Source organism: Muntiacus reevesi, chromosome 6 (genome assembly GCF_963930625.1).
Source record: "Muntiacus reevesi chromosome 6, mMunRee1.1, whole genome shotgun sequence".
NCBI lineage: Eukaryota > Metazoa > Chordata > Mammalia > Artiodactyla > Cervidae > Muntiacus > Muntiacus reevesi.
In genome coordinates this window covers 58,822,274-58,844,161 of record NC_089254.1, presented here as the reverse complement: position 1 = coordinate 58,844,161, position 21,888 = coordinate 58,822,274, and the positions used below count along the sequence as shown (strand labels likewise).

Below are 21,888 nucleotides of genomic sequence, written 5' to 3'. Positions count from 1 at the left end.
GCATCAGCATGCTATGAAGGGGGCGCCAAGGGGAAGCGTGCTTAACAGAACCTCAAGAAGGATGACACTGAGGAAGTCACATCCCAGGTAGGTCCTGGAGAATGCCTAGGGATGCATTAAATGGTTACTGATAGCACTGCCTTCCTATCTCAGCTCCCTTCTTCCACTCCCTCAGGGGAAAAACGCATCCAATTAAATGAAGAATCTCAGATAAGGAAGAAAGAATATTCGGCAAATGACATGTAAAGGTAATGTAATACCTATAAACATACCAAATCTAGTTTTCACATTTTCTAAACCATGCAATCATAATGCTCATTTCCATAAAATCATTAAAGACCCCAGAAATTAATAATGTTTTTTTCATATTCCTTTGTAAGAAAAGATACCCATTTACTTTTTTAAAAAAGATAAAATTTAATATATTGAATTAGATCTTAGATTTAGAATCACCATTTAATATAAATAATACTTTATAAAGTAAAAAAAATCATAATTGGAAAAGTATCTTACCTCAGGGTAAAGATTGAACCTTTTTAATGTGTTAATAACAAGGGGATATTCAGTCAGTTTATCATTCATAATCATCCATACTCCATTCAAAAATGAGGGTGCCTCCACAATAGTCTTAAAGTAGGAATAATACAGTCCCTGAAACAAGCACATGTTATAATAAAAAGTACATAACTACTATGCCTTGAATTAGCTTAAAATAAAACTTAAATGTACTGTTTTTGCAAAACAAAGCAATCACACACATAACAGCTACAATTTCTCAGGTTTTTGATCACTAGTAAATGCTCAGGTTGCAAAAAACTTACATATTTTAGCATAACCTTGTCTTAATTGAACAATTGATCTTAAAACAGCTTCAAAAATAGCTTTAACCTTTAAAAAGTCATATAACTCAGTCACATGCTCATTTAGGAAACCCCCATAACCCTTACTAATTGAGGAGTTAGAAAAGGCTTCTTTCAGTGTTAGAAAGGGCTCTTCTCAGCTCAGCGTAAGGCAACAGCCCTACAGAACCAGGGCTGTGAAGACAGGAGAGAGGGACAGTGGTAGTACTCCCATTTTGAGGAAAAAAAATGTTTTACCAGTAGCTACAGATGGATGTGAGAGTTGGACCACAAAGAAGGCAGAGCACCAAAGAACTGATGTTTCTGAATTGCGGTGCTGGAGAAGACTCTTGAGAGTCTCTTGGACAGCAGGGAGACCAAACCAGTCAATCCTAAAGGAAATCAATCCTGAATACTCATTGGAAAGACTAATGCTGAAACTGAAGCTCCAATACTTTGGCCACATGATGTGAAGGGCTGACTCCAAATGAAATATAACTGGTATCTTTATAATAAGAGGGAAATTTAAACAGAGATATAGGGGAAAATGCTTCATGAAGACAGAGGCAGAGATTGGAGTCATGGTACCTACAATGCAAGTCAAGGATTGCCAGAACCATGAGAACCAGAATGAAGTCTCAGAGAGAACATGTTCCTGCCATCACCTAGATTTTAGACTTCTGGCCTCCAGAACTGTGAGAAAATAAACTTCTGCTTTTTAAAGGTACAAGTACTTTGTTATGACAGCCCCCCAGGAAACTACAACCTACCTTGTTTATAGGTTTGATTTTGGAAGCATGTAAATATCTTATATAACTAAAATTTAAAAACAAAAAATTTTATATTCCTAAATATTTAAAAATATATATAAGATTTATTAAATTGGGAAAGGACTTCAAACAAATTTAAGATACAGTAATTTTACTGTACACTCCTAGTTGAATATACATTAAAGTCAAAACTAAAACCACAAACAAGTTTTAAATTATTTCTAGTAATCATTTTTAACAATATATTTGATACTTTTATTTCTCAAATATAGGTAATATGAAACCAAGATTCTCAGGTTGACAGAAGAGATACAAATTTAGTATCCAAAAAGTAATTAATCCTAAATTTGAATTTAGAAATATAAATTAATAATTTATTTTTTCTTTTTAAAAAATTGTTTCCTAATTCTATCTACTAAAAAGGCCTAGACACAATGGCCAATCCAGTATAAAATACTAGCAATGAGCACCTCTATCACCAAAATTGTGGTCTCTAAATACCATTTGCTACTGGAAGGAATTAGGGCTCCTTAGAATACTGGATGATTACAGGTCTGGAAAGGAAATGTCTTGCAGTACCAGAAAGTAAGGAAGCTACAGAACACTAGTGAGGTCATATAAAGGAGAGTGAATGTGTGTACACGTGTGTGTGTATGCACACACGCTCAATCATTTCCAACTCTTTGCAACCCCATGGACTGACTATACAGCCCACCAGGCTCCTCTGTCCATCAAATTTTCCAGGCAAGAATACTGGAGCAGGTTGCCATTTCAGACCCTAGGGGATCTCCCCGAGAGGAAAGGGACAGGGATCCAACCCATGTTTCTTACATCTCCTGCACTGGCAGGCAGTCTTTACCACTGAGCCATCTGGGAATCCCACCCATATCAAGGAATCACAGAGCCAACTGCAAGGGCTCTCACCAGCGAAAGACAGGTAAGTTTAAGAAATCTGTTAAAATCTATCAGGCCGTAAAGGTACACCCAAAGACAGAACTCTGCTTGTCACCATTAAAAGATGCTAGAGAAGCAATTTACTTTTCTGAAAAGTTGTAATAGAAGGAAAGTATCAAGCATTTTCCTGTCTTTCCTGTATAAAGTGTAGCTCGAAAAGAACACCAAAAGTTCTTCTTTATGGAGTTATTATGGTTAGTAAATGCCCATTCCTCCAGGTCATTTAAACACTGATTGATATTTGATGATATTAAGTAACTGTTCTTCAATATTTTCAACTGTGACAATGATACTGAGGTTAAGAAAAAAGTCCTTTCTTTTGAGACATACACGAAAAATATTTACAGATGAAATGATATGGTATCTGAGGTTTCCTTTAAAAAGAGATGGGTATATGAAAATGTAGATAACATAAAAATGACTGTGTGTCCTCAGTTGTTGAAGCTAGAGGAATGGGTAGGGGGAATTGGGTCTACTCTTTCTACTTTAAAATATCTTTGAAAATTTCCATAAGAATCTTAAAATATTTAGATTGTTAAACTACTACAATAAAATACTACATGAAAACTAACCATTTCAGTGCGAAAAGCCATCTCTCTTTCCAATGTTGAGAGGTGAGAAAAATGACGATCATTTTCAAAGAGGTGTGTTATATGACTCCTGTAAAACAAAACAGTAACAAAGCAACAGTGTTGAAACTGGTACTAAGTATAATTTTAAAAGAAACTCTAAAAGCAAAAATAAAATATTAATACTCTACATATTTGCACTTGATTTTGTGATAAAACTCAAACACAACAGTATCCATATTTGCTCTTTCATTCAATATATCTTATACTTCCACTAAAATTTCTTTCTATAAGAAAACACATTCAAATTAGATTTTAAAATTAGAATGAACCAGAATAATGATATTATAAGCCAAATACAATAAAATTGTAGATTAAACTATAAATGTCATTGGGTTACTATTTCAGAAATGTCTGATTTATGAAATTCATATTTCTTTCTATCCAGAAGATTAAAAAACTTAATCTTCTCAATATGAACACTATATTAATGTTAAGCAGAGTTTCAAATATAACCTCATTAATAATAGATCTCTTTTTTATTAAAAATTGCATTATTCTGGCTCTGATTTATCAATTAAACTACATTTTCATACTAGTTTGCTGCATATAATATACATTCATCCTTATACTGGAATTATTCATATATATATATGACAAATAGGACAATAGTCTGTAAACATCTGCCTAAAATATACCAAGGAGAAAAACGTTCTTACCAGTGCAACACTGCTGCAAAGGCAGCTGCAAAAAAAAAGAAACGTAAACCATTATTTTAGCATTAAAAGTGTTTTCACCTTACAGAACAGCATTACAAAGATAAACATGATAAAGTCTGGGAACTGTAAATCCTGAACTCTTAGGGAATGGATAAAGAACAGGGACTCTTCAAAAAAAGTCCCAGAGCTCTGCTTAAAATACCAATGGAGTAAATTATAAAAGAATTAAGCATATAGCTATAATTTTCATTCACTCAACAAAATAAATGAGGAGCTATTAATATTATTTGCCAACAACCATACAAGAAATCTTCAGATGGAAAGTTCCACAAACTCAACTGCAAGAGAAGGATAGAACCAATGGTGAGAGGCAAAAGAATAAAGATATGGTAACTTCAGGGAACAGAACTGGAGAAGGATAGAAAAAAGCAACTATCACTTCAATACATGCTGCAATATCTGAATTTTTATAATAAGTTTTAATGTTTTTAAACAAATTTAAAATAAAACAGGAAGAAAAAGAGGTGAAGAAAGAAAATAGAAAAACTGGTAATAAAACCAGTCTCATACAAGAATCAATAATTTGCCTTCTGTTCAAGTACAAAGAACACATTAAAAAGAATCAGGAAAACACCATTCAGTATTCTTATATCACAAGATTCATCTTACTGTAGGCTTCTGATTAAGTAACTACAAGGAAACCAACTATGAAATACTCTTAGAAATGAAAGACAAGCAGCTCAGATCTTATTGTCTTACTTTTATAGAGGTATTTCTATCTAAAAATTTTAAAGTTCATTTTACCTAAAAGATACTAATGGTTACAAAAGACAAAGAGTTACTCTTTCTAGATCATGAAACTACAAATATTTAACTAGGTTTGTCATTTGACATTTGTTTGTCAAGTGTTCTTTGATCTTTTGAAACTTTGATTTCTTGTTGAGCAATCTACTATCCACTTCCTTTAAAGATGTCATACCACCATAATAAAATTTGGGCTTTATTTTCTTAATGACCTATTATGTCCTGAATAAATTATTCTTCTGTCATAGAATGTAAATACCACCTTTATCATACTGAAGAATTATTACACTTACACTTTGGTAATCCCTTAGAGATTATAACTTTTATTTCATTCATAAATAAATATGGGAAGAATCTACATGTTTACAGCACATATATGTTATTATCCATAAACATATAGATTCAATTATTCCAACTCTCTTTTCAATTGCCCCTGACAAAACTCCTATCAGTAGAACTAATAATATAAACTTAACTCATATTTCTTATTAAGTCTTTCCTGGGAGTTTTAACACTTTTTCCCCTGCTAATAAACATGAAATTTTGTTTTCATTATACTTCACTTGATATTGTTAATGTATTTATTTTTGAAGTGTATTTATTTGTAATGTATTTCCTTTGCTATACAATTGATTCTTTTAGTGTTTTTTTTTTTTTGCCTATCATCTCTAATTCTCCATTTTAAGCAATATTTTAAAGAGATAATTTTGTTCGTTTAATAATTTTACTATTAGTTTATTCTTCCCATCTGACAATAATGATAAACTTCTAGAATAATACTAAGTAATTCTGGTAAAAGAGGGCAAACAGTATTCTGGTGACTTTAACAGAAATGCATTTTACATTATGCCTTTAAATTAGCCTCTGACCTTCACAATTCTGCAGTAATACATATGATTTTTCAAGATCATCAGCTCTCTGCTCCCTCAGAATACTATAATTCCTCAGAAGGAAGAAGACACAAAGTCCTTTTGGTGCCTTCCTTTAATTCAATCCTTGCAGCACTAGGCAATTTTTGGATTTCTCGGCATCTGAATGACCCTCTTTCAGTTTCCAAGGTTGATTTATGATCTGCCCAATGTTTTAAATTCCTCCTTTCATTTCAATCTAACAATAACAAAAGTTAATTAGTAGCAGTAGTAGTAATAAAGCAGCTAACATCTGAATTCTTATTACCTGCCAGGCATTTTTAAGTGCTTTACTTGAACTAACATAATAAGTCCTCACAAGCATCCTATGTGTTAAGTACCAAGGCTTCCCGGTATACAAATAATAAGGGCTTCAGGTGGTTCATGGTAAAGAATCCACCTGCCAAAGCAGGAGACTCATGAGGTGCAGGTTTGATGGGGAAGATCCCCTGGAGGAGGAAATGGCAACCCACTCCAGTATGCTTGCTGGGAAACCCCACGGATAGAGGAGGGCTACGGTCCATGGGGTCACAGTCCAAGGGGTTGCAGAGAGTCGGCAGGACTGAGCGACTTAGCATACAGCACACATACAGATAAAAAGTTGATTCTCAGGGAACTTTAGAAACTAGCCCAAGAAACTAAGCGGATAAACAGAGAAAGGGAAGTTGGAAGCAGGAATTCTGACCTAAGACCCCTGTACTGTGTGGCCTCTTGTGGAGGACAGAGGGGCTGCAACAAAGGCCTCCTTACTACTCTAAAGTATCTTATTCCCCTTTCATCATTCTTTTATTATTCAAAAACAAAAACAAAAAAAAAGCTACAATTCATCTGTTGATAAGGGCAGCATATTTTATAGAAGCTACTTTTATATAAAAGTATAGAATTATGCTTTAATTTATTCAATTGAGATAACTTCTATGTATATGTCATCTGAAAATGAAAACCCCAGTAAGTAAAGCAGATACTGCCTTGTGAGCACATAATTTAAGCATAAAGACATAAAATGACAAAAACTTCTTAAAGCATCCCCAAAGAGCTTTTCATGCCTTCTTGCCTACAGAAAAGATTATGATTTTCTCTAAATATATTCTGGTGATTATTAATTCTGTGTATAGTCTTTTGGCGGTGTCACAAAATTGATAACCAATTTTTCCAGTTTAACACATATGTTATTTTTGTCATTCTAAAAATCAGAACATAAAAAAAAAAACTTTCAAAAAATCCAAAACTATTCTATAAGAAAAATGGTGTTCAAAGAGTGAAGGTTTGCTTTGTAATCTAACTCAAAAGACTGCAATCCTGTGGCTGAGAATTCTGTAAGGCTCTTAAGTTTTGCTGGAAGCACACAAATTACCAACACTCTGAAACTAAACTGGCCACTCCTTCCATTTTCTGATTAAAGAAATTTCGTACCAGATTATATGTCACATTACATCAATTTTCAGCCTTACAGGATTTGAGCTGCTTCTTCATTGAAAATTATTCTTCTTCAGTTATTAGAATCCTGTTTAAACAAAATAGAATGTAATTCCCTGAGGGGAGAAACAATGTTTTACTGAATTCTACCATAGTAGTACTTAGCAAGAAGCTGAAAACAAAGGCCGACTCAAATGCTGAATTAATGCATATAAGAGGGAAAATTAAATAATCCTAAATCATGTCCACATAATAAACCAAAGTTGGATATACTTTGAGAGCTAGCAATACACACACACACACACACACAAACACAGTGTGCATGTAATTGCTTTGTTTTCAAAAACAGTCCTGCTGCCTAAGCCTCCAGGTGCTTAGGGGTGCTCCAAACCCCAGCACAGTAGAGTTCCAGAGGCCCGATAGGCTCTGCTCCCACTGACACTCCTCTGTCCAGCCACAGCTCAGAAAGTGCAGAGGAGGTGCCTCGTGTTGCTCCCCACCCCATGCATAGCCTGCATCATTTCACTGCCCTAAGGAGGGCAGAAGGAACGGAGAAAGAAACAGAACAGGAGGTTATAACACACTGTTCTGCTCAGTCCTCAAGGGCTCCTAAATCCCATCCCCTCTCCAACCAGCAGATCCCCCAGATCTCTCTCCCCAACTCTCGCAGTCTCTCCCTTCCTCCAGGTCGCCTTGCCCTAGCAGGTGACTCAGAAGCCCCGGTCTCTTCCACAGACCCTGCACACTAAGGTTGGACACCCACCGTCCTTTCTCTCTTCCTCATTCTCAAGGTAGAAAGCAAGACTGTGACGCTATGAAGCCAGGGTGCCGTGGCTCCCCTCACCCCTCTGTGATGACCTGCCAGCCACAGAGCTCCAGCCACGACTACGGTTGCCCATCTACCCTACACTGAATCCCTTACATGTGGACTTCATAACTAGTACTTGCCTTAATTCTCAGAATTCCTTCACAAGCTCTCTCAATTTGAGTCTCACAACAATCTTGTATTTATTCTCATTTTACAGATGAAAAACTGGGCCTCTGAGACGGTATTTCCCCCAAAGCAAGAACTTGGACCCAGCCTCCCTCTCAAGCCTCAGTTTCTCTCCACAGTGACAGAGCTGCCTCCCTTTCGATCTGCATGCATTTGATGACTTCATCTTGTAACAATATTTATATGGAGAAATACATTCTAAGTCCAAAATGACTTGCAAAATTTAAAAATACAACTTATTCCTAAATTGAGGTTAATCCGTACTTAAAGCATTCTGCAGTTTTGGCCTCCCTAATGCCCAAGTGACAAAATGACATAAAAAGAAGTTAAGAACTCTTCTTAAATCCACTGGATGAGATTTTCAAATCAATCTTGACAAGTTCCATATTCAACCTCTTCCTAATATTACTAACAGTTGTTTTCAAGGGACCATTCAGAGTTTACAAGTTTCTTTTCAGAAGCTGAAGTCACTAGGAAGTAATCTACCAGTTTCACACCGAGTCTCTCCTGGAGAAAGAAGTCAATTTCTAAACGTACAGATTTAAGCATCTCCTCCCCATGTCTGAAGTCCCACTGGCTTTCCCATAGCTCACACCATGGAGCCCACATTCTGGCCTTTTTCTGGTTAATCCCACCACACACCCTTCACACAGGCTGCATAGGGCAACGATCCTCTGAAATACCTAGCGTTTTAATGATGCTTCCTGATAGCTTCCCTGATAGATCAGTTGGTAAAGAATCCGCCTGCAATGCAGGAGACCCCAGTTCGATCCCTGGGTTGGGAAAATCCCCTGGAGAAGGGAAAGGCTACCCACTCCAGTATTCTGGCCTGGAGAATTCCGTGGACTACTGTCCATGGGGTCGCAAAGAGTCAGACATGACTGAGCGACTTTCACTTTAATTATGTTATATGCCTGAAAACTCTTAATTCCTCCTTCAAAGCTAAAGGAATTCAAAAGTGGTATTTTGAGAAGCCTGTCCTGCCAACATACCTATTAAACCTTGCTTGTTGTATTGTTGCTGTTGTTCAGTCGCTAAGTTGTGTTTGACTCTTTGCGACCCCACAGATTGCCCACCAGGCTCCTCTGTCCATGGGATTTCCCGGGCAAGGATACTGGAGTGGGTTGCCATCTTCTCCTCCAGAGGATCTTCCCAACCCAGGGATTGAACCTGTGTCACCTGCATTGGCAGGCAGATTCCTTACCGCTGAGGCACCAGGAAAGTTCATTATACCTTGTTAGGGAAGTTAAAATGGAGGAAGTCTTGTTCAGGCTTCAGAAGTAGGAGAGCAGGCCTCTGATCTGCTTCTGACCTCCCTGGACACTGCCCAGAGTCCATGCCTGCCTGCAAGCACAGCAAGTCTGGAAGCACTTTAGGGAAGAAAGGGAGTAGGTCTTAGAATTTTCTTGAGCCCCTGAGGGTCTGGCCAACCCCCTCTTCCCTGCTCCCAGGGTCTAAGATGTCTTGTGACTCACAAGATGAAACAAGCCAGCGCTGTAAAAGACGGTAAGGCCAGAGCTGCTTTTCTGCATGCTAACTGATGATGGTATCAGTTTGTGCATTGGAATTATAAGTGGGATCCCTCAAAGCTGCAATTTGAAGTCTCACCAATGGTCTGGCCACTGACTGGGACCTTTTCCCAATTGGGACTCCAGATTGCTGTCATTCAGGACTCGCCAGCGCTGTTCAAGTCTGGATGTTGGTGATGTATGTGCTGTTACACATGTATGTTTCACATACATGATAGTGAAGGACAGGGAAGTCCGGTGTGCTGCATTTCATGGGCTCTCAAAGAGTCAGGCACAACAGCGACTGAACAACAATGCTGTTACTTCTATTGTTTCTAATTTTTTTCTTTTAATGACTGTATATTTAAATTAAGTCAAATAATCTATAAAAAGTTGAAATTGTTTATGTGTTTGTAAGGCACGCTTTCTTTTGTTGATGAATCCTTCAAACCTAAAGCGAAAGTAAAAAACTTTCCTCCAAAGTTACTTTATCACAGTTCCGTATGCTAGAGTACTTGAGACTGAGCTTATGGTTAATTCATCTTAATATCCACAACTTCTAGCATCATGCCTGGCACCTCAATGGGTTGAACTGTTAAACGACTATCACCAGGCAAGAGAAATTAGAGAATATACTCAAGTAAAGAATCTGAACAGCTAAGGATAATATCTAAGCATTCCTAACTGCTCAAAAGGTTCCCATTATGTGAAGGTAAAATGGTTAATTCATCTTAATATCTACATCTTCTAGCATCACGCCTGGCACCTCAATGGCTTGAGCTGTTAAAAGACTACCACCATATAAGAGAAATTAGAGAATATACTCAAGTAAAACACCTAAACACCTAAGGACAGAATCTAAGCATTCCAAAGTGCTCAAAGGGTTCTCATTATGTGAAGGTAAAATACACATAACAAAATTAATATACTGAAAGAAATTATGCTTGTAATCTATAGTACCTAGAATAAATCAAAGCCCAGTTTCCATGTAGTAAACTAATAAGTGAAAAAGACATTCTTTAGAACCCAGTCTGGGAAAGAGAAAACAGTCATGTATACCTCAGGCTCAGCTCCTTCCTTCTTTCTAGCACCTATTTTGTATGTCATAAAATGCTTTAAAGTCAACAAGTATCTAAATACCACTTAGGTGCGCAACACATTTTCCTAGAAACTGAGAACATTAAAGAAATATAAGCTAACATCTGCGGTTTTAAAGATAAAATCTTTGAGAGATAAGATTTAGGTACATAAAATAATGAGAGAACACCCGCACCCAAGCAAATAGCACAAAGTCTATGAACTGTAAGAAATCTGAGAAGGCAGATCAATAATGGCCACGCAGGGCAAGGTTTATTAAAGTGGGATTGGGTGGGCAGAAGTGGGGGGAGAGGCTGGATTTCAGAACATGATTACAACTGAGGTGAGGATTTATGTTGAGTAGCCAAAAGACAGCTACAATAAAGCTGGATGTGGACTCTGATCCAACACAGCAGAAGAATCCCTTCACTAATATTGATGATACAGAATACTCATGATATTGACAATAATGAGGTATCAGCTGAAGGCTCACTCACTATATATACAGGGTGTCTGGCTCTCAGAGCTCGATGAACACCAGGGGTGAGGGGTTGGGGGGTGGGCGGGCGTTGTCATAGCTGCTCAACCAATGGTACCAAGAATGGGAGCCAGCAGAGTGCCCCCTGGGCCAGAAATCTCTACATTTTGAAGAGATCATTTATTCTCACACTCACACCACATGAACATTATCATTTTTTATGTGTACCACGACATACAAAAAAAGGTTCAGAAGCACTTTCAGTCAGTAAAGAAACAGAGCAAGATTCAGAAAGAACATCATAAAGCAGCAACATAGAGCAAAAGTGATCTAAACCCTGGGATTGCATTTGAAACATCAGTGTTGCTAAATAAAACTAGAGATGTCTGGGTATTAATCCAGGGCTCCTAAATCTGAAACTCCAGATTTTTTTATTTCAATACTTGAATGATTCTAATATACAATCAAGGTTAATTATCACTGGTACAGAAATGGCTGGAGCAAAATATCATACTTGTTCACAAAATGTAAGAATTGGCTGCTTTGTACTCCACATGTTTTCTAGCAATAATTAGGTCACCTGGGAGCTTATCAGAAATTCAGACTCTCAGGTCCCATTCCAGATCCCCAGGCCCCTGAGCTGATTTATAAACACTTCTAAGGGCAATGCCTCAACACTGACAGCACACTGGAATCATCTCGGAGCTCTGGACATTGCTAGGTCCAGTACTGGGGATGATTCTCACCGCAACCACGGATGAAAACACTGGTGGCGGTGGGGCATGTTAAGCCTGCATTCCTGAGCCCCCACTCTCAGAGATGCTGATGCAATAGATATCACTTGGGGCTTGGAAAGCTACATTTTTAACAGTTTTTATTATGAAAAGGGAAACATGAATTCAAAAGGTATTCTGAAAGAAAAATTGTCAAAATCCTGACAGCTGAGAATTATAATTAAGAAAGGGAAAGAATTAAGAATCAAATTATTTTTTACATCCTTAAGAAGAAATATTCCTTGGATTTCATATGACTTATTTAGCCTCAGTCTCACTTTCATCAAATGTGAAATGAGGGTTTTTACTTGGTTATCTCTACTCCTAGCATTTAATAACTCTGCATAGCTACAACTGGGGGCGTCCCTGGGGGCACAGTGGTAAAGAACCGGCCTTCCAATGCAGGAGACACAGGTTCAATCCTAGGTTGGGAACATCCACTGAACACGGAAATGCCAACCCATTCCAATATTCTCGCCTGGGAAGTCCCATGGACAGAGGAGCCTGATGGGCTAGAGTCCATGGGGTCGCGAAGAGTCAGACACAACTTAGTGACTAAACAGCTACAACTACTAACACTAATAAGGACTTCATATTCTCCAAAGGACCTCCATGATTATTTTGTTTTTCTTTTGGATCTTTCTGTTCCCCAAACTAAAAGCCTTGGCAGGTTTGACCCTTTTAATTTGTTTTCTTGGTTCAGTAGGCAAAAATGCACTCAATTGATTAATAAGACATCGCCTCTCAAAGTGAGAGGCAGGATTATTTTAAAATTCAGTCATGACTGGAAGAAAACTATATAGCTCCTAGATAAGATGAAGAATTCACAGTGGTCTATGTAATTATACTTGTAAGGTTGACCATAGTTAACTTGAATCTGCTCCATATATTTGACACTGAGCAAAATAGTATCTTACAAGAGTTAGGGAAAAACTAAGAAATTTCAATTATCATAAATAAACCTAACAACTATTTATCAGTTGTAGTTCACTGAGCACTTTCAAAGATTAAGCAAAAAGATCCAGAACTCCTTTTGAGGCAAAAAATGGCTCTTATTTTCCCATGAGGCCCAAGGTCACATGACTGGGATAAATCAAGGCTTCCAGGAGAGCCTGGGTTTCATGACTCTGGTTTTCTTCTCATTGGAAGCTCAAACAGAAGAAATGCTAATAAATAAGCACATTTAACCAAAAGGATGTACTGACATAAAGGAGAAAACTCCTGAGGAATAATTTAAAAATCAAGGACAAAGGTTTACTTAGAAGTGAATGAAAACAGAACATGGACAGTAAATACCACCACCCCCAAACAGTAAAAAATTAGACTTCTAAACAGAGAATTATACAATGTAAATTTTCACACTTTAAAAATATTTATGTATACACATATATTAAAGTGTGTTGGTCGCTTGGTCGTGTTTGACTCTTTGTGACCCCATGGACCACCAGGCTCCTCTGTCCATGGAATTCTCCAGGCAAGAATACTGGAGTGGATAACCATTCCCTTCTCTGGGGGATCTTCCCAACCCAGTGACTGAACCTGGGTCTCCTGCATTGCAGGCAGAATCTTTACTGTCTGAGCCACCAGGGAAGATGCCAAGTATTAAAAATATTTATGTATATACATATATTAAAGTACACAATACTTAATACAACAACTACCCAATACATGTGTTTTTAAAGCAATAAATTCTAACTTCCTTTTAAAATCATAACCTCACATAACATGGACAAAAATATTTTAAAAATCAAACAGTAACTTACATTAGCAATTTTAATAAAGTAACTTTCTCTTGACTGAAAAAAATGCATTTCAGTTTTTAAAGAACAAGTAGCGATAAAATATACACCTGAAATAATATGGTAGGCTCACTAAATGCTTCTGAGCAATCATAGTGAAACTGTAAAGCTTTAGTAAATCTAACAGGAAAAATGTAGAAGCTGCATCTCTTCCCTAGAGAGAAAAAAAAAAAAAAGATCCATATATACACAGTACACCCCCAGGCCCATCATATGAAGCAAGAGATTTTAACAAGTTCACTAATCAATAAGCCATTTAAGTTTTAAGGTTACAGCTATGGATTCTCAACGCTATGTATTCTCTCCAAATTTCAAACTGCCCTTGGGTAGCACATTTTGCTTATCTGTTAAATGATTAAGAAAACTATGACACTGATTTTTAATATTTTGCTCTGCTTTTTTAATGACAATCCCAACCAACCAATCAAAAACAATTCAAAATATAGTAGTTTCCAAAAAAAGCAGTTATGCAAACACAAAATGGAGGCTGACAGGTTGACCATAAGGATTTAGCAAACAGAGCAATTCCCTAAATGAACATAAGCCACCAAAGTAGAACTCTTGCTAAAAAAGTTATTAGGTCTTAGAATATATGAGATCATCTTCCCATTACAGTATCTTTGACAGCTGCCTTAGATTGTAGATCTGAAACCTACAATTCAACAGATGTACCAAACAAGTCAAGATCATTGTTGCTCAGTCTGACTCTTTGCGACCTCATGGACTATAGCCTAGAAGGTGACTCTGTCCATGGGATTTCCCAGGCAAGAATACAGGTATAAATTGCCATTTCCATGTCCAGATCTTCCTGACCCATGGATCCTGAGTCTCCTGTCTGGCAGGCAGGTTCTTTACCACTGAGACACCCGGGAAGCCCCAAGAAGCCAAGACACCTTAACTTTAATCTCAGAATTCATTCAGTGAATTCACAAGAGATGTCAGGCCATTTACCTGTCTCACTTTAGTTTCCTCACATATAAAATTCTAGGAGTTAACTTTTAAGTTTTAGATTTTCATGAAACTTCCAAGGAGATCAAAGATGAGAGAAGTAAGAAATCAGGTCTTTTGTTAGGGACATTAAAATGGAGGCAGTCTTGCTCAGGCCGCCTGAGCAAGCACTGTAAATCAGGAAGCACTTTAGATAAGAAAGGGAGTAGGTCTTGGAACTCTTGAGCCCCTGGAGGTCTGGCCAACCCCTCAGTGTCTAACGAAATCCTATGTCTCACAAGGTGAAACAAACAGCATAGCAATAGTTAAAGCAGAGCTGCATTTTTGCATGAAATCAGTTTGCAGCTGAGATTATAAGCAGGAGCTCCCAAAGCTGCAATCTGAAGTCTCACTCGTGGAGAGGACCCTGCCTGGGACCTTTGCCCAATTGGGACTCCAGATTGCTGTCATTTGGGCTGCCCAGCACTGCTCCAGTCTGGGTGTAGGTTGGCCAAATTTGGTGAGGTATACGCTGTTACTTCTTTCTATTGTTTCTATTTTTCTTTTAATGATTATACATTTAAATTAAGTCAAATAATCTGGAAAAAAATTTGAAACTGTTTATTTGTGAGTAACAAGTGGTTTCTTTCATTAACGAATGCTTTGAACCTAATATGAAAGTAAAATTTTGGCAAAACGATCTTATTTAAAAAAAAAACTTTTAAACATACTAGAAAACAGTAGCACTCTGCTAGTTATGCAAGTACTTTATGATTAGTATCAAAACGTGGGGGAAAGAGTCTGAGCTGTGTGTGACATTTGCAGCACTGAAAGGCTGCAGGGCAAAAAGCAGTGGTTACTGTTAGGAAGTAACAGGAAAACACAATGCAGAGCAGTGAGTTCTTAGGCAAATCTGAGCTGGTGTGAAAATAAAAATAAATCCTCATCCTTCTCAATTAAAACAATATTCTCAAAATAAAATCAAAATAAAAATCTGTCAAGATGGCAAGTTTTCAAGTTATTGCCCAAGTGATTTATAAACTGCATTTTAAGATATAGTTGGTGCTACTGTTCATTGGAAGGACTGACGCTGAAGCTGAAACTCCAGAACTCTGGCCACCTCACGCAAAGAGTTGACTCATTTGAAAAGGCCCTGATGCTGGGAAGGGTTAGGGGCAGGAGGTGAAGGGGACGACAGAGGATGAGATGGCTGGATGGCATCACCAACTATATGGACATGAGTTTGAGTAAACTCTGGGAGTTGGTGACGGACAGGGAGGCCTGGCGTGCTGCGATTCATGGGGTCACAAAGAGTCGGACACAACTGAGCAACTGAACTGAACTGAACTGTAAACTGGAAGATAAATCCTTGGTCACTACAATGAATCACTCAGAATTTCTGTGACTGATTTTGGTAACTATGCTACTAGGTTAACATTTGCTACTATGATTAAAATTATAAAATGCCATCCAAGAATCAATTACATGCAGTGAAAGTACTGAAAAACACACTTGATAATTTGTTACTTTGGAAAGGAAGTCAAATATGATGAAATAAGCCAGGCAAACATGAAGATATATGATCTCTTAAATGCACTTGCGGCGGGGCGGGGGCGGCGGCCGTGTGGCAGGAGATAGTAATAATGCTAAGAAAATTAGTATTAAAGCAAAAATAAAAGTTACAATAGTTGTAGATTTATGTACTCTAAAAATTAATTCTTCCAGTTTTTAAACTTGTTCCTGCTCAATGATTTATGAATAATGAAAGATCATCCATGGAGAACTGATCTTCCCTATGAAACAGGACTGCTTTTTATGGGATTAACTATAATGTTTATAAATAGTGTTTAAGAGCATGAACTCTGGAGCCATATTGCTTGGGTTCAAGTCCTGACCTTTCCACATTCTAGGGGTGACCTTGGGCAAGTTATTTAACATCTGTGTGCCTCACATCCCCCATTTGGTAAAATGGGTATGACGATCAGTGTCACGGTAAAGACTGAGTTACTAGTTAAATGAGTTTGAGATAAGTCAGTTAATCTAAAGTATCTGAAACTATGCCTGGTACACAGTGAACCTCACATATGCAGAAATGCTATCATGAATTCCCAAGAATTTATTTAGTATCACCCATTTGCTGAAGACTCCCTATTTAGGTTCCCACTCAGCCCTTTTATGTCCCTCATCTACTTGACATTTGTACTTGGACTTCTCACAAATGTCTCAAAGGTAACATGTCCCAAGATAGAATGAAATCTTGACCTTCTCCCTTAAATCTGTCCTCTCATCACATCCCTAGTCTTCACCATCTCCATGAATCTCCAGGTAATACAACAGACATATCAGACGATAAATGGCAGCCCACAGTCCATGTTGGGAAAACAATAGAAATTAGAAGAAACCTTAGTAAACTTTGTTGTCTGTGCCCACATTTAAAAGAGGGGAGGGGCAGTTACACTAGTTCCAGGGGACTGCTGCCAAGTAGGAATGTCAGCTCTGTGATGAGGGACACAGATACTCAGATGCTCAGTCATGCCGGACTCTTTGTGGTCCAGGGAAGCCTGTGATGAGGGACAGACTGTTCCTAAAGGGAAGCAGAACATGATTTTAAAGCTACTGATGCTTCCTTCCACATCATCCCACCCCATTCTGGTTTGTCTGACCCGTGGCTTAGCTATCAGGATTTTTTTTAAGTTTCCAGATGACACCAGTATACAGCCAGATTGAGAACTAGTCTAGTCCAGGTCTCCCATTTTAATATGTGTACAAACTGAGACTCAGAGAAGCTACATGCTTAATCGAGGCACCAACAAGTTCGAAACAGGTACAGAATCAGCAAACAGTTCTTCTAAGGCTGTTTACAAACAGCATTTTTTGAAAAAGGACAGAACAGAAAATCAGGGTATACTGTATATTACAGGGTGAGTAGAGTACATGACCTTTTAACTTGAAATATTGTGTACATACTGATCCTTAGTCTCCACTTCCCTTTTCAAATTCATTCTCCTCCCTTCTCTGCCCTGTTCCCAGCCCCAGGAGGCCAACGCTACACAATGATTCAGCTGGGCCCCTTGCCAAAGTTGGCCAGCCAGTGAGAGGCACCAGGGGGAGACCAGAGGGTGGGCAGAGTCTGGGATCCCTCCTCGTGGGTCATCCTGCCCCCACTGCACAGTTTTCCCTGGGTTCAGCTCCGGAGGGAGCTCCCTTTCCACTTCAGGTCCAGAAGTGGTGGCATCTTCCCACTGGTGACAATCCCTGGGTGCTTCAGTGTCCTTTGCGGGTTCCTTCAACCTGCTCATACTTCTGAAAACAGGCCACTTATTAAATCTGCTTCCTGCCAGGACAATGACATACACAAATAGTTTGACAGACAGACGCATAAATGTACAGGGTTGGATTTTCACAAGTGTGAGCAGGTTTAGTGGCAATTGTGTTGCTTACTGAAGGTTGTGGTCAAAAAAGTTGGAGATACAGTCATGGTTTTTTCTACTACACCACTGCCTCCCCTGGCTGATAAAGGGAGCTACTGGGTTAAAACTTCTAAAAATAAACATTTCAAAAACCTTCTTTATGACTGTTACCATGAAAGAGTAAACAGTGCCTAAAAGAAAGACATGCTTAATAAAATGAATTTTAACAGAGCTTAGACTGCTGAACAGTGGAAAGGGCCAGTTTGACAAGAAGTGAGTTTCCCACTCCTAGGAACCCCAAGTCAGTCTCTCTTTAAAAGCTGTGCTTCTATCAGGGAGCCCCAAATGGTTAAAATTTCTTTCAAAACATAAATGAAGCAATTTTTGTCATAGCAAAATACTGTACTAAAAAACCACATCATGTCAGCTCAACTCTCACTGATTTGTGGGGGGGAAAGAAGAGTGAAATGAGACAGCCTTCAAAAATGCCCAAGCCCTGCTCCTTTTTATAGGATCTTAAAGAACAGATCCAGAGAAAGAACTAAGCATCCCAGGTCTGACTATTCTCCAGAACCATCTTTCAAGCTGCCCTATGGCCTCATGTAAACAGCTATCAAGGACAGAAAGTCTCTAGACCTTGGTCTGGTCATCCAACCTCCATCCATCTGATGGCCAGTACTCAAAGTACATCCAAAACTGTGGGACCTTCACTGTACCTCCTTCTAATACCTGAAGTGCCACATTGCTGTAGTAATATAAAACTGTACTTAGGTCTGAGCATTACTAGATCCAAATATAAGCCATCCAATATAAGATTCAAAGGAAATGCAATTAGGAGTAAAGAAAATATGCACAAAAATGGCAACAGATATCTATGATTTGTTACTATAACCTCCCTGAAGGGGTGATACCATTCCATATTTTGCTATGAAGTGGTTAATGTTTACAGCAGCTAGTGTGGGTGGATGTAATTTCATCCTGTTGTGCATGTGTGCTTCAGGCCTGCCCAACTCTTTGGGACCCTATGGACTGTGGCCCACCAGCCTCCTTTGTCCATGGGATTCTCCAGGCAAGAATACTGGAGTGGGCTGCCATTTCCTCCTCCAGGGGATCTTCCAGACCCAGAGATTGAATCCCAGGTCTCCAGTGGCTCCTGCATTGCAGGCAGATTCTTTACCACTGAGCTACCAGTGAAGCCCCCTTCATCCTGTCACCAGATATCAAATCAGTATCATGCATGCGCTTTTATAATAGCAACTAAAACTTGTTAAATGCTTTGATACAAAGTGTCTAGATATGCTGTACCCAGCTCCTTTGAGTTCTGCTCCTCAGGACATGCCCTGGAGTAAGGAGGGCAGGTGATAAACCCATGTCACAGAGAAGGCAACACTCACAAAGGAAATAACTTCAAACTTAACCAACTTAAACACCTTGAGCTGGATCAGGAGCCTCTGTCTCATCCACTGTACCATGCTGCCTCCCCAAGGTGAATTTATCTAACCTGCACGCTGACAAGATTTTTCATGCTCACTACTGAAAAAAGAAACATACTGAAAATACTGAATTGTTCTAAGCTTGAATCTATCATAGAAAAAAAAGTGCCCCAATAGTAATATCAACCTATCTGTACCCATTAAAATATGTGTGTGTGATGTCTGTGGCTTTTTATAACTTAGAGGCTTCTAGTGATGCCTGTGATCTCAAGGGAGGCTGATATGCTATATTTTATACTCCCTGATCTATACTGAACTCCAAATTCTTTGACGTCACTAAGGGAATTAGAAAGGACAAAGAGTTAAATAATTCAGTAGCCAAAGTCCATTAACGACATTGTATAGGAAAGGCAGTGTTACAGCTTTTTTACTAGCTGACTTAGAAAAATCAGGCCTATCTTTCAAACTGCTGGAACTTGCCTTATCAGAATGTCAATCAGGAAACAAAGGAAACCTAAAGTCGTTCCACAACACGCGAATGTTTCAACTTTATTTTTTCAGCACATCATCACACATTATCCGATCGGTCAATGCAGTGGATGAGGAGGAGAGCCCTCCACACCGATCATTGCTAGGTCAGCAGGGTCCCAGGGTGGGCGACCCAAACACAGCGCGACCTGAAAAGTACTTGCGAAGGGGAACCACAAACAAAGTGCCATCGGCTGTGTTTGCAGTCAAGACGAAAAAGGCACGCTAAAATTCAATGATAAGTTTAGCAACTTTACAGAACAGCGGACGAGCTTTTGCTTTGAGCTCAGCAGAATCGCTTCCAACCCAAAGCAAACCATCCTCCCGGACAGGGGCCGAGATAACGGGAAGGCGGCCGGTCCGCGCCAATCAACAGCGCCTGAGTCTGGTTAGAGCAGACCCGCCAGTTCGCAGCCAGGCCGGGCAGCTGTTGATCTCGGGGCCATTTTTTTTTTTAAGCAGAGCAAGTAGGAAGGGAGTGAGGAAGGCTGAGCCTGAGGGAGGGGGAGTGAAAGAAGAGGTAAGGACGTCCCAGGAAAAGTCGAAGAGGGTTGCAAACTGGCGGGGACCGACCGGCGGAGCTCGGCGGCGCGGAAGCCGGAGGAGAGCGGAGAGAAAGGGTAGAGGGGGCCCGCGCCTCAAAGTTCCGCGTCCCGGCGGCGCCCGCGCGCTGGGCTGCTCACCTAGCAGGAGCGTGGTCCAGGTTCGGCCGCGCCCCGAGCGCCGCAGGCCCAGCGCCCCGCGCAGCCCGGCCGCCAAGCGCCCCCCGAGGCCGCCCCCGGCGGGTGGCGCGGCGGACTCGGCTCTGGGCCCCTTCCTGCCCGCGGCGCCCTTGCGCCGAGGGGACGGGGGCGCGCGCTCGGGCCCGGGCTCCCCGGCGCCGACATCTGGCGACCCCCTCAGCGGTGACTGCGAGGCGCGGGGCGGCTGGGGCGGCTTAGGGGCCGCCTCCCGGTGCTTGTTCCGCGCCTGCAAGACCATCTTGGCATAGTCGCGCCCGCTCGCTGCGCGCGCCCGGACGGCGGCCGGGAAACGCCGGGCTGGCGGGGCGGCCCCGGCGCCGCTCACTCTCCGGCAGGCGGGCGGGCGTGCGGAGGGCGGGCCGGTCCCTCCCCGCGAGCCGGGAGGCGGAGAGAGCTGCAAGGCCGGGCGGCGGCTGCCTGCTGGCGGTGCGGCCGGGAGGCGGCGCCGGACTCGAGCGCCTGCCGCCGTTGCCGCCGCTCCGGTTGTCACGGCGACCGCGGAACGCCGGGGGGCGGGGGCGGGGACACTGTGAGCGGCCGCGGCCCCGCTCCCACCGCCCCTCCGCTCCGGACGCGCGCTCCCGGCCGGCCAACGCGCACGCGCGGACTTCCGGCGGGGGCAGGGGCCGACCAGGGGCCGCCCAGCGACCCATGCCCTGCTTCGGACCCGCGTGGGGCTCGGCCAGGCTAGGGCACGAACCGCCTTCACGGAGCAGCTGTCCCTCCCATTGGGAGCGGTCGGGAAGAAGAAAGGGCCCTCTGGGGGAGGGGGCCGCTGGTGGAAGTTTCGGACCCGATTAAGGCTGAAAGTGGAGCCCGGGGAAGCCCGCGTGGCACCAGCAGCTCGTAGCGGGAGCGGCTGGACCGGAGTGGGGAGGCGGGGGCGGGCAGGCGCTCGGGAATGACCACGCGGGGGCGCTGTGCGAGCGCTCTGGCGCCTCGGTGGCCCAGCCGCTGGAAGAAGAACCGAACAAAGTAGAGCCACTGGATCACGTTACTCCACGACGTATGGCCTCTCAGTTTAAAATGCTACCTAAAGCAGCTCCCGCGCTAGCTGATGCGACAAGCAGGGCAGCCTGATTTAAAATGGCATCAGGGTATCTCTAGGGGAGCTGATAAGGATCGAGACCCAAGTGTGTGCCTGACATTAAAACTGAAAGAACCGAGGTAGGAGGTGACAAAATTTAATGGACAGAGAAGAAAAAATTATCAACAAGTGTGTTCTGTTAGTTTCAAATG

General features: G+C 40.9%; 1 protein-coding gene across 2 annotated transcripts in view; it reads right to left on the bottom strand.

The window, feature by feature from the left end:
* Nucleotides 1-20,981, bottom strand: part of DPY19L1 (dpy-19 like C-mannosyltransferase 1) — a 95,320-nt gene extending 74,339 nt beyond the window's left edge. For both annotated transcript variants that reach the window (XM_065939101.1, XM_065939102.1), the window contains exons 1-4: nucleotides 20,590-20,981; nucleotides 3,852-3,876; nucleotides 3,136-3,223; nucleotides 514-651 (exon numbers count right to left, since the gene is read on the bottom strand). In XM_065939101.1, the coding sequence (XP_065795173.1) occupies nucleotides 514-651; nucleotides 3,136-3,223; nucleotides 3,852-3,876; nucleotides 20,590-20,887 (549 nt within the window). In that variant the 5' untranslated portion in view covers nucleotides 20,888-20,981. The remainder of the gene's footprint in view (nucleotides 1-513; nucleotides 652-3,135; nucleotides 3,224-3,851; nucleotides 3,877-20,589) is intronic.
* Nucleotides 20,982-21,888: the final 907 nt, after the last annotated feature.